Genomic DNA, 12500 nt, shown 5'->3' on the forward strand with positions numbered 1-12500 from the left:
CCGGCCTTGTCCCAGTCATTTACTTGTACAGATGTTTCAAATTTGCGCTGGCGAGAATGAGAGCCTCAACAACAAACCAATGTTTTCACCCAGACCACTGGTCGGTGCAGTTCCTGTAGCTTCCCCTGGCACGCCATTTTGTTTGTATTATTTTGTTGGCAGTTGTCGAACCCAGATTTCTCTCACCTTATTCCTTGCCGCCATTTTGGAAACATTGCATATTTGTCTATCCTCGACGGAACAAATTGATCACGTGATCTGCTGTGTCCCGACCCGCCGCCATGTTGAAAGCCGAGAAGACCCTGGGAACGAGGTTGGCAAATTATGGCTCATGTTTTGCATTATAATAGCGTCAAATTCCGAAAAACTTTTTTCTCCATTTTCTCCATTCATTCTGTGCACCAACATGGCTTCTGTGATGTCAGGTGAAAACCATTTATTGTTTATGTTAGCGTATTTTCTTATCTAGGCGATGAGCAGAAAAGACAGTAATTCGGTTGGTTTACTGTCTACTCAAAGATCGATCAGAGCCGATTACAGGATTACATTATTCATTTTACATTATTCAGCGAAAATGTAAAATGCGCGTTTTATGCGGCTAGTAGAACTTTATTCCAAGGGGCTTGCACGGGAATCCGTTTCCTAGTACTACAGCGGTTGTCCTTTATCGCTCAAAATATAATCAAGGTTAAGAAAATAGAAGGATATAACCGGATAGTTAGCTTCCAGTTCTGGTGACTTCGATTTCAAAATCATTAGAAGAGGATTCCCCGGACACAGTGGCTAGCCTTGAGCTTTTGCAGCTTTTTATTCAATCCTTCCCTAGTCGCAACGTCAACTCGAAAACCTCATTGTAGTCATAATTTAAAGTCTTTTATGCAAACGAATGATAGTCTCACAGTGGGAAAATTCATACATCTGACTATGATTTCTTACTAGCGATTTCTCTTTTCAGGTATCGATGGCTGCTGCGTCGGATAATTCGACATTCTTTGGTGAGCAAAACGTCACGTTATTTGAGCTGAGTGTATCTCGATCAGAGTGCATCACCTGGCAGCTGGTACTATACACAGTGTTGGCTACTAATAGTGACATTGAATGGCCTTTCAATCATTGTTTTCTTAAGAGATCGCAGTCTTCGAAAGCGTCACATGTACCTGGTGATCAACTTGACAGTTGCTGATCTCTTTGCTGGATTATTCTCGCCGCCCATTCTGGTCCATAATCTGATTTTCCTTTGTCTGGAGGGGGACATCTTCTTATGGAAGTTTTGGTTTGCTGTCGAGAACTTGACCACTAGTATATTTGATAGTTTGGCAATGTTCTTTTTGCACTCCTCCGTCGTAAATCTTGTTGTCATTTCGTTGGAGCGTTTACACACAACGTTTCGTCCATTTAAGCATCGCCTCATGAAAAAGAGGACCTTTGGAGCAGCTGTTTTCGCCGTTTGGTTTACAGCGGGGATATGGGTGGCTATGGATTTCCTATTATTCGGGTACGGTGTCTACTTGCCTTATGAGATTCACAGACCTTTAGTTTCATCTTGCTGTCTTCTCATTATCTTTGTTTCCTACGCGTCCATCGCTATTAAAATGAAATGCGGAACACTTCCTCGGCGCCATGGCAGAATCATTAAAGAAAGAAAATTGACAAAGACATTGTTCATTGTGACGAGCGTGTCTTCGATGCTGTCCTTACCACATATCGTTTTGTGGTTTGTTGCCGGCAGTGTGGACTCGGTTCTCTACGACGAAATTTCCCATCGAACAATTATACGTTTAACTTTGGTTACTCTTTGTTTACTTTACGGAAACTCACTCGTCAATCCCATATTTTATGCCTTTAGAATGCCAGAGTTCAAAAGAGCTCTGTTTTCAGTTTTGATGTGTAGACCATTGCCCGCCCGCCATGTTCAGGAATTTCCTCTTAATGGCATGTAGTGTCTAGTCTTACTTTGGCCTCAAACTACATCTCTTGTCCATCGAAAGGTCAGCTGCTTGTGTAATGATTAAATTTACGTAAGATGGCGGCGCGGGGCTTGCGGGTAATGTATCTCACACTCTTGGCCCCCTTAGGCCATTTTCAAATTTCGCGCTACTGATTCTTCTGCGCATGTTGTATCTGACCGCTGGATGGAAGGTGTGTTTTGTTGTTTTATTTATTTTGAATTTGGTGCGAACGAATTTAATTCGATGTTTGAAACCACTCCCATGTTATTGTTGTACCACTCCCAGGTCAAACTCATTTAAGTTTGACACGGTAGAAGCTGGCGTTTGAAGCAGGCCTCATTTACATATTAAATTAAACTAACTTCGAATAGTGCTAAAACCAAAATTATACCAATTGGCTGCAGGAAAAGTTGAGTACCTTATTAAACCCACTTGAGCGTTGCTATTGAGGAACTCTCTTCAGCATGTCAAATCGCTTGGGATAGTCATTGATGAACATCTAAGGTGGCAAAGAATCTAAGAGGTCACTCTCGGGATAGGCGAAATAAAAAGGATGAGACCGTTAGTCTCTAGCATCTCTTCATTACATACACAATGCGTAAATTCAACCTCACTTTGAGTATTGCAATCTTGTCTGGGGTAATTGTGGTAAAACGTTATTTAAGAAATTACCGAAGCTTTAGAATCATGCCGCTCGAGTTTTAACTCTTACTAGCTGTGATGCTGAAGCCAACTGTTAAATAGTGAGTCAATTAATTTATCTATTAAACATTTTGTTCCATACATCACTCCTTTCACGGGAATACATGTACCCAACAAATTGACCTGCTCCTAAATGAGTGGCTTCATAGCCCAGTTGGTAGGGAATTGCACAAGCATCGTGGAGGTCATGGGTTCGAATCCCGTTGGAGTCACGTGAATTTTTCAGGTGTCTCCAAGAGACAGTTGTATAAAGTAAAAAAAAACAAAAACAAAAACAGCAGTAGAATAGCAACCTTTGTGGCATGATTATGGTGTTGCAGCAAGAATCCCCCTACAGGAAGGGGTTCCTCTCCACTAACTGAAATAATAATCTCTAGTAAGGCGGGTAAGTGGGGGAAATATTGTGTGTGTGGATGGTGAGTTGGGGGAAAATCATAGCCAAAAATTAGTCTGTAAAATGAAGGAGAGAAATTCACAAAGCAAACTCTCAACCTCACAGTGGATTTAGCAAAACAAAACAAACTCTGTGTGAAGCTAAAACTTTAATTTCAAAAACAGCCAGATACTACATGTATAAGAAACTAAATCAAGCAAGAGGGATAAACAAATATTTGAACATGAAAATTGTTCGATCTTAAAAAATTAGAATAATAAATAGGAAAAAAATCCCTACATGAAACATTCGTTCTTAAAAAAAACATGGGAAAGGGCAGCTCCAAAACCCAGATAAATTTCATGCAAAATGAAACACAGGTGCATTAAATAAGGGAAATTCAAACAACCCGAAGGTAAAGAAAAGCTGACTGGGACACCATTTGGCTCGGAAATGGCTGCGAATCTTCAGGGGTAGAGTGCAACCGAGCAAGGGGATTTCTAGTCCAGCGCCGATCCCCTTGGCCGAGTCAAGAAAGGAAAAAGAAAAGAGCAACCGGAAACCCTGGAGGAAAAACAGCACCAAAACCATAGGCAGACTGACGCGACCAAATCTGGCAAGCCAATTAAGCAAAAATGGAAATAACATTTACCAAAACCACACTTACCAAATGTATAATATGATTACTGAAGCAAAATTATAGTTAAAAATAAAGAAAAAAAAAAACCTGGTTACTTACATGGAAGAATAAGATGGCAAAAATTTCCCTTCTCTCCAAACATTTGCAAAGTCTCCAGCAAACGTCAGCCGTGCTTACGACAAAATAATTCAAATACGACCGAAACTGCACACATGTCCTGGGCCCGAGATATGAGAAGGAGTCGATCTGGGAACCAGGGCCCGGTTGTTCGAAAGCCGATTAGCTTAATCCAGGATTAGCGTAAACTTTTGTTTCAAGTTTTCAACTTTTTGGTGAAAGTTTTTTTCGCTTATTTTTGTTTTTCAAGATTGAATTCTTCTAATGTAAAGTTTTGCTAATTATCAGCGTTGAGCAGCATTTTGGAGTAGAGAAATAAACTCCTTGGTTAATTTTTAATCTGGGATTAGCGTTAATCGGCTTTTGAACAACCGGGCCCAGTATGACAAAGAAAATGCCTGATGCAATAAGAGACTACTACGAAATGGGGAGTAGGAAGCCAAAGAAGGGGCAATGGCCCAGAAAAACATGGACGCCCAAGTGACATTGTGCTGCTTCTGATACACGGTGTACTGCAGGGCCTGGTTGTTCAAAAGCCGTTTAACGCTAATCCCAGATTAAAAATTAACCAAGGAGTTAATTTCTCTTCGCCCTAATGCTGTTCAACGCTGATATTCGGCAAAACTTTACATTAGAAGAAGTCAATCTTGAAAAACAAAAATAAGCAAATGAAACTTTAACCAAAGAGATGAAAACATGAAACAAACGTTTACGCTAATCCTGGATTACGTTAATCGGCTTTCGAACAACCGGGCCCTCCAGGAGTATAATCATTCGTTCATCGGAATGGTTCCATGGAAAAAAATGCCACCGGGTGTATAAATTATTCGTTCTTTTGGATGGAACCAGGGAAAAATCAAATCAGGTAAAAAGTCATTCGTTCTTTTGGGTGTTCCCAGGGAAAAATCCCATCAGGTGTATGAGTGATTATTATTCGTTTTATTGGATTCGTTTTTTTGTTTTATGATAAAAATTACGGGCAGAAACATACTTATTAAAGACAACGTTTCGATGTCCTTATGACACCATCATCAGGTCAAATATAATATTTTACAGATAACTCGAATATTAATGTCCAAGATTAAGTTCAAAGTCCCTAGAGGCTAGGTGAAAAGTTTTGCCTTTATCGAGTCACTTTGGATATTCAGACACGGTTTGTGCTCGTGAATAAGGAACATTTCATACACAAGACAATCAAATTTGCATGAGCATTTCTTAAGAATGCGAAACATGTCAGATGTTATTGTTCTTGATTGATGTTGACTTTGGCTGTGATTGAATATTGAACCAGATCTTTTATGCTCATCGCTCCGTTGGTAGAGATGTCGACGCCTGTAACCAACATAGCTGGCCACATTCAAATTTGTGAGATGAGCAGAGGTCACAACATCTCAGTCAAAGCAAACTTACATCGGTCTTTGCGACACATCATTCAAATCACGTTATAGAAACCACACATGTTCCTTTAGAAATGAACGCTACAGAAATTCCACTGAACTTAGTAAATATGTATGGGGTTTGAAAGACAAGAAAGTCGACTATCACATTAAATGGCGGATTGTTAGGCATGCGAGATCCTATTCAAATGTAACGAAGAAGTGTAATTTATGTCTGTGGGAGAAATACTATATAATTTGTAGACCAGATTTGGCGACCCTTAACAACAGAAATGAGCTTGTAACAAGTTGCAGACATGCAAAGAAATTCCTTCTCAATAGCGTAATTATTTAAGGCTTATTTTTAGCAGCTCACTGGAAACAGTTTGTATTGTTTAACCGTTGCTATGCACCCCAGCCTATAGTGAATTGCTACCGTTATTTTCAAAATCACTGTAAAACACCATGTATTCCTTCTTTTTGGCAGTTGCCTGATGATTGCTTCGTGAGAAGCATGAAACTCGGAGTAGCAAATAAATGTTTTTGACCTAGTTCAAGTCTACGTATCTATTCAAAGCTCTGGTAAACCCATTGAGCACTTTTAGCTGATGATCAATTTATCACGTCATTTCATTTTATATATATATATATATATATATATATATATGTATATATATATATAAGTTAAAAGAGGCCAGTGGACGGACAACTTCTGATGACTTAAAAAAGTAAAAAGATTTAATGTAGTGTAAAACGTTTCGGTCGTATGACCTTCATCAGTTACAGTGAATAATAACAATATTAAAATGTATTGCATTGCTAATTAAATGATGATCAAAAACAACAACTCAAGAAAGGTTTTGAGTCGGCGTCGTTTTAAGTTGAGTGATTTTTGCATAAACTATATAAGGAAGTGTTCCATATGCTCTGGATTTTCTACCGATCGGTGTCTTTTCAAGTGTTAACTTTAAAACTTTCTTGTTCAGCTACCGCAAAATGTACCCTAAGCCGATGAAATAAAGCGCGCGTTTAGTATCAGTACCGTGACAGGCACTACTGGGGTAAGATTGGCCCATTATATCTCTTAAATATATAAGCAAGCACAGGGACTTCTCTTTTTTATTGTAGTTCTCAAAACAGGGATTAGTAGGGAACATTCAGGGAAAGTTTCAAGAAAATCGTTCGACAATTTTTCTTTTCTGAGGAATCACCTTAAGGTATTTTCTTTCTCAGACGATGAGCCGAAAAAAGCAGTACGTTTCGGATAGGTTATCTGCTCAATGAGCACTCAGAGCAGAAAAGTCGCTCCAAAGGAAAAAATGTTTACCGTAATGAACCTAACGTTATATTCTTGTAATCAGTTACCGAAGACCTTTATTGTGAAAAAAGTTTGAGAAATGTGGATTTTTTCTATGTTGTATGACCGTAGGCGATATTTACATAGCCTGCACACAGGTTCGCCGTGCGTCAGTTAATTGTTGCTCAAATGGCGTTCGGTCAACAGCTAGCTAGCTCAGGCTCTAATCGCCACAGCTGGTAACCGATTAACCACATGGAGAGCCTGTGTGAAGGCTAATATTTACATTAAACTACTCTTAAAATCTTCCACTGGATCAGTACAATTGGACTAGGCAAAGCAGATGCTAGTGTTTAAAATGCAATAAAATACGCTGTGCTGCATGTGTAGATGAGTTAAACACTGAAACCAATGTGATCGGGTGAGATCATAGTTAGCTGGGTCTTCAAGACTTCTTAATTTTGCGGTAGCACCACTGTCAGTTCCAGTGTCGTGTTGTTCTTGGTGAGAGAGAATTTATGTTACTGTCGGAGTTAGTGCAAGAGGCCGGAACTTCGGAAAAAAAAAACCCTGTGAGTTTTAAACGCTTCCATGGAGTATAATGCTTATGTTAATTAACAGCCCTCTAAGACTTGTTTCTGTCATCGGTTATCAAGAATCCAGGGCCTATTTTGTCTGTTATCGTCTAACACTCGAAAAAAAAAAAAACAAAAAAAAACAAAGACGAAGTGCAAGAAATTATCTTAGCTCAGTTGCTTGGTAATATAAATTTTCTAGAAAGGCCGTAATTTTTAAAACGACGGAAGCAAGAATTCTGCGCCAGTTGGTCCTTTGATCTTACCTGCAGCTGTCCTGCAGTCATGTTTGGCAAGCGCCTGTTCTAAGTTACGATTTTCAGCTCTAATTTCTTGAATCACATCGAATCTGTCCGAGGTTCGCCAATAAAAAAAAAAAAAAATTAGTGGCTTTTCAGCCTTGCATCCGGAGGTTGTAGGTTTAAGATTCAATTTCCCACTGTGTTGTAACCCGCTTGCTTGATAGCGCGCGTGCATTTTTATATTGCTGCGTCTTACATCAACGAGAGTATATCTTGTAACGATTCTGATCGCTTTGTCAGTTGCCCTGTCGAAGTCTTTGCTAGATAAAGACGAAATATCAGCAAGTCGTCTTTCCAGTTTTTGTTATCTTATAATACATATATAACACAAATGAAGAGAAGAGACGATTTTAACGAACACCTCAATACTGGATGTTTTTATCATATGCAAGGCGCGTTCACGGGAACCTGCCTTTGCCGCGGTTCAAAATAAAATCAATGCTAAGAAAATAGCAAGATATTCAGCTTCCAGTTCAGCTGACTTCCATATCAAATGTCACTCAAAAGATAATTCCCCAGACAAAATGGCTAGCCGCTAGGTGTTGTAGCTTCTTGTTCAGCTAGTCGGGTCTTCAATTCGGTCATAATTAAAGTATTATGAAAACGAATGATATTGTCACAGTGGCACAATTCATACACCTTTATATAAGCGCCAAAAGGGTTGAGACACTTTCCCTTTTAAGGAATCTCGGACAAATCCCTCCCCCAAAGTCTTTCCACCTTTAAAAACGAGACACTACTTCCTGTTTTTCAAAAAACAAAGACACCAATTAGTCAGATGTGGATTAAGATTAAGAGCCTTAAGTTTCTGACCTAAAATGTAAATAATGATGATCTTGAAAACAACGACTCGAGAAAGGTTTTGAGTTGACGTCGTTTTAAGTTGAGTGATTTTTCCATAGACTACATATAGGACAGTGTTCCATATCGGCTCTAGACTTTGTACCTGTCAGGTGTCTTTTCAAGTGTTAACAAATGCGCGTGTTTAGTATCAGTGGGGTACGATTGGCCCATTATATCTCTTAAGCAAGCACGGTGACATATCTTTTTTATTGTAGTTCTCAAAACAGGCATTAGTAGGGAATATTCAGGGAAAGTTTCAAGAAAATCGTTCGACAACTTTCTTTTTCTGAAGAATCACATTAAGGTATTTTCTTTCTCAGAGGATGAGCCGAAAAAAGCAGTACGTTTCGGGTAGTTTATCTGCTCAATGAGCACTCAGAGCAGAAAAGTCGCTCCGAAGGAAAAAATATTTACTGTAATGAACCTAACGTTATATTCTTGTAATAAGTTACCGAAGACCTTTATTGTGAAAAAAGTTTGAGAAATAATGGACTTTTTCTATGTTGTATGACCGTAGGCGATATTTACATAGCCTGCACACAGGCTCACCGTGCGTCAGTTAATTGTTGCTCAAATGGCGTTTGGTCAACAGCTGGCTAGCTCAGGCTCTAATCGCCACAGCTGGTAACCGATTAACGACATGGAGAGCCTGTGTGAAGGCTAGTATTTACATTAAACTACTCTTAAAAGCTTCCACTGGATCAGTACAATTGGACTAAGCAAAGCAGATGCTAATGTTTAAAATGCAATAAAATACGCTGTGCTGCATGTGTAGACGAGTTAAACACTGAAACCAATGTGATCGGGTGAGATCATAGTTAGCTGGGTCTTCAAGACTTCTCAATTTTGCGGTAGCACCACTGTCAGTTCCAGTGTCGTGTTGTTCTTGGTGAGAGAGAATTTATGTTACTGTCGGAGTTAGTGCAAGAGGCCGGAACTTCGAAAAAAAAGAAAACCCTGTGAGTTTTAAACGCTTCCATGGAGTATAATGCTTATGTTAATTAACAGCCCTCTAAGACTTGTTTCTGTCATCGGTTATCAAGAATCCAGGGCCTATTTTGTCTGTTATCGTCTAACACTCGAAAAAAAAAACAAAAAAAAACAAAGACGAAGTGCAAGAAATTATCTTTGCTCAGTTGCTTGGTAATATAAATTTTCTAGAAAGGCCATAATTTTTAAAACGACGGAAGCAAGAATTCTGCGCCAGTTGGTCCTTTCATCTTGCCTGCAGCTGTCCTGCAGTCATGGTTGGCAAGCGCCTGTTCTAAGTTACGATTTTCAGCTCTAATTTCTTGAATCACATCGAATCTGTCCGAGGTACGCTGATAAAAAAAAAAAAAAATTAGGGGCTTTTCAGCCTTGCATCTGAAGGTTATTCCTTGCCGCCATTTTGGAAACATTGCATATTTGTCTATCCTCGACGGAACAAATTGATCACGTGATCTACTGTGTCCTGACCCGCCTCAATGTTGAAAGCCGAGAAGACCCTGGGAACGAGGTTGGCAAATTATGGTTCATGTTTTGCATTATAATAGCGTCAAATTCTGAAAAACTATTTTCTCCATTCATTCTGTGCACCAACATGGCTTCTGTGATGTCAGGTGAAAACCATTTATTGTTTATGTTAGCGTATTTTCTTCTTCAGGCGATGAGCAGAAAAGACAGTGATTCGGTTGGTTTACTGTCTACTCAAAGATCGATCAGAGCCGATTACCGGATTACATTATTCATTTTACATTATTAAGTGAAAATGTATTATGCGCGTTCAAGAGAAATGAGGGGGCAGAGAGGGAGGCTCAAGGCGTTGGCCGGGATATGTTATGTCCACGAAAGTTATTTTTAGACGAGCGGAAATCTTTGTTCTAGACAAAGTCTGTCTTCCGAGACGTCCGCATGCAGTCTTGCTTCGCTCTCAGGTTCTTAGTAAAAAGAGAAAATGATGGCGCACGTGGAAGGCTGATGAATATATATTTTCTTTCAAACATCGGACCGAGGTTGGCCTGCATGCGGACGTCTCGGAAGACTTCCGCTCGTCTAAAAATAACTTTCGTGGACATGACATATCCCAAGGGCTGCACCGGGAGCCTCCTTCTCTGTCCCCTCATTTTCTCTTGGCGCGTTTTATGCGGCTAGTAGAATTTTATTCCAAGGGGCTTGCACGGGAATCCGTTTTCTTGTACTACAGCGGTTGTCCTTCACCGCTCAAAATATAATCAAGGTTAAGAAAATAGAAGGATATAACCGGATGGTTAGCTTCCAGTTCTGGTGACTTCGATTTCAAAATCATTAGAAGAGGATTCCCCGGACACAGTGGCTAGCCTTGAGCTTTTGCAGCTTTTTATTCAATCCTTCCCTAGTCGCAACGTCAACTCGAAAACCTCATTGTAGTCATAATTAAAGTCTTTTATGCAAACGAATGATAGTGTCACAGTGGAAAAATTCATATATTTGACTATGATATCTTACTAGCGATTTCTCTTTTCAGGTATCGATGGCTGCTGAGTCGGGTAATTCGACATTCTTTGGTGAGCAAAACGTCACGTTATTTGAGCTGAGTGTATCTCGATCAGAGTGCATCACCTGGCAGCTGGTACTATACACAGTGTTGGCTACTATAGTGACATTGAATGGCCTTTCAATCATTGTTTTCTTAAGAGATCGCAGTCTTCGCAAGCGTCACATGTACCTGGTAATCAACTTGACAGTTGCTGATCTCTTTGTTGCATTATTCTCGGCGCCCATTCTGGTCCATAATCTGAGTTTCCTTTGTCTGGAGGGGGACATCTTCTTATGGAAGTTTTGGTTTGCTGTCGAGAACTTGACCACTAGTATATTAGATAGTTTGGCAATGTTCTTTTTGCACTCCTCCGTCGTAAATCTTGCTGTTATTTCGTTGGAGCGTTTACACGCAACGTTTCGTCCATTTAAGCATCGCCTCATGAAAAAGAGGACCTTTGGAGCAGCTGTTTTCGCCGTTTGGTTTACAGCGGGGATATGGGTGGCTGTGGATTTCCTATTATTCTGGTACGGTGTCTACTTGCCTTATGACATTCACAGACCTTTAGTTTTATCTTGCTGTCATCTCATTATCCTTGTTTCCTGCGCGTCCATCGCTATTAAAATGAACTGCGGAACACTTCCTCGGCGCCATGGTGGAATCATTAAAGAAAGAAAACTGACAAAGACATTGTTCATTGTGACGAGTGTGTCTTCGATGCTGTCCTTACCACATATCGTTTTGTGGTTTGTTGCCGGCAGTGTGGACTCGGTACTCTACTACGAAATTTCCCATCGAACAATTATACGTTTAACTTTGCTTACTCTTTATTTACTTTACGGAAACTCACTCGTCAATCCCATATTTTATGCCTTTAGAATGTCAGAGTTCAAAAGAGCTCTGTTTTCAGTTTTGATGTGTAGACCATTGCCCGCCCGCCATGTTCAGGAATTTCCTCTTAATGGCATGTAGTGTCTAGTCTTACTTTGGCCTCAAACTACATCTCTTGTCCATCGAAAGGCTAGGTCAGCTGCTTGTGTAATGATTAAATTTACGTAAGATGGCGGCGCGGGGCTTGGGGGTAATGTATCTTACACTCTTGGACCAGGCCTCATTTACATATTAAATTAAACTAACTTCGAATAGTGCTAAAACCAAAATTATACCAATTGGCTGCAGGAAAAGTTGAGTACCTTATTAAAACCACTTGAGCGTTGCTATTGAGGAACTCTCTTCAGCATGTCAAATCGCTTGGGATAGTCATTGATGAACATCTAAGGTGGCAAAGAATCTAAAAGGTCGCTGTCGGGATAGGCGAAATAAAAAGGATGAGACCGTTAGTCTCTACCATCTCTTCATTACATACACAATGCGTAAATTCAACCTCACTTTGATTATTGCAATCTTGTCTGGGGTAATTGTGGTAAAACGTTATTTAAGAAATTACCGAAGCTTTAGAATCATGCCGCTCGAGTTTTAACTCTTACTAGCTGTGATGCTGAAGCCAACTGTTAAATAGTGAGTCAAATAATTTATCTCTTAAACATTTGTTCCATACATCACTCTTTTCACGGGAAGACATGTACCCAACAAATTGACCTGCTCCTAAATGAGTGGCTTCATAGCCCAGTTGGTAGGGAATTGCACTGGCATCGTGGAGGGCATGGGTTTAAATCCCGTTGGAGCCACGTGAATTTTTCAGGTGTCTCTAAGAGACAGTTGTATAAAGTAAAAAAACAAAACAAAAACAAAAACAGCAGTAGACTAGCAACCTTTGTGGCATGATTATGGTGTTGCAGCAAGAATCCCTCTACAGGAAGGGGTTCCTC

The 12500-nt window shown here is 39.9% G+C and overlaps 2 protein-coding genes across 2 annotated transcripts in view; both read left to right on the forward strand.

The window, feature by feature from the left end:
* Positions 1 to 12500, forward strand: part of LOC137988351 (substance-K receptor-like) — a 138932-nt gene that overhangs the window by 1824 nt on the left and 124608 nt on the right. The gene's annotated exons all lie outside the window — the stretch shown is intronic.
* Positions 8875 to 11739, forward strand: LOC137988350 (substance-K receptor-like). The gene is made up of 2 exons (XM_068834377.1): positions 8875 to 9133; positions 10660 to 11739. The coding sequence occupies exon 2, from the start codon at positions 10666 to 10668 to the stop codon at positions 11641 to 11643; it is 978 nt and encodes a 325-aa protein (XP_068690478.1). The 5' UTR covers positions 8875 to 9133; positions 10660 to 10665; the 3' UTR covers positions 11644 to 11739.

The sequence above is a fragment of the Montipora foliosa genome, unplaced genomic scaffold (assembly GCF_036669935.1).
Source record: "Montipora foliosa isolate CH-2021 unplaced genomic scaffold, ASM3666993v2 scaffold_414, whole genome shotgun sequence".
NCBI classification, from domain to species: Eukaryota; Metazoa; Cnidaria; class Anthozoa; order Scleractinia; family Acroporidae; genus Montipora; species Montipora foliosa.

Excerpts from the sequence above, each read along its gene's own strand:
- LOC137988350 (XM_068834377.1), top strand. The coding sequence starts at position 10,666 with ATGGCTGCTGAGTCGGGTAATTCGACATTCTTTGGTGAGCAAAACGTC.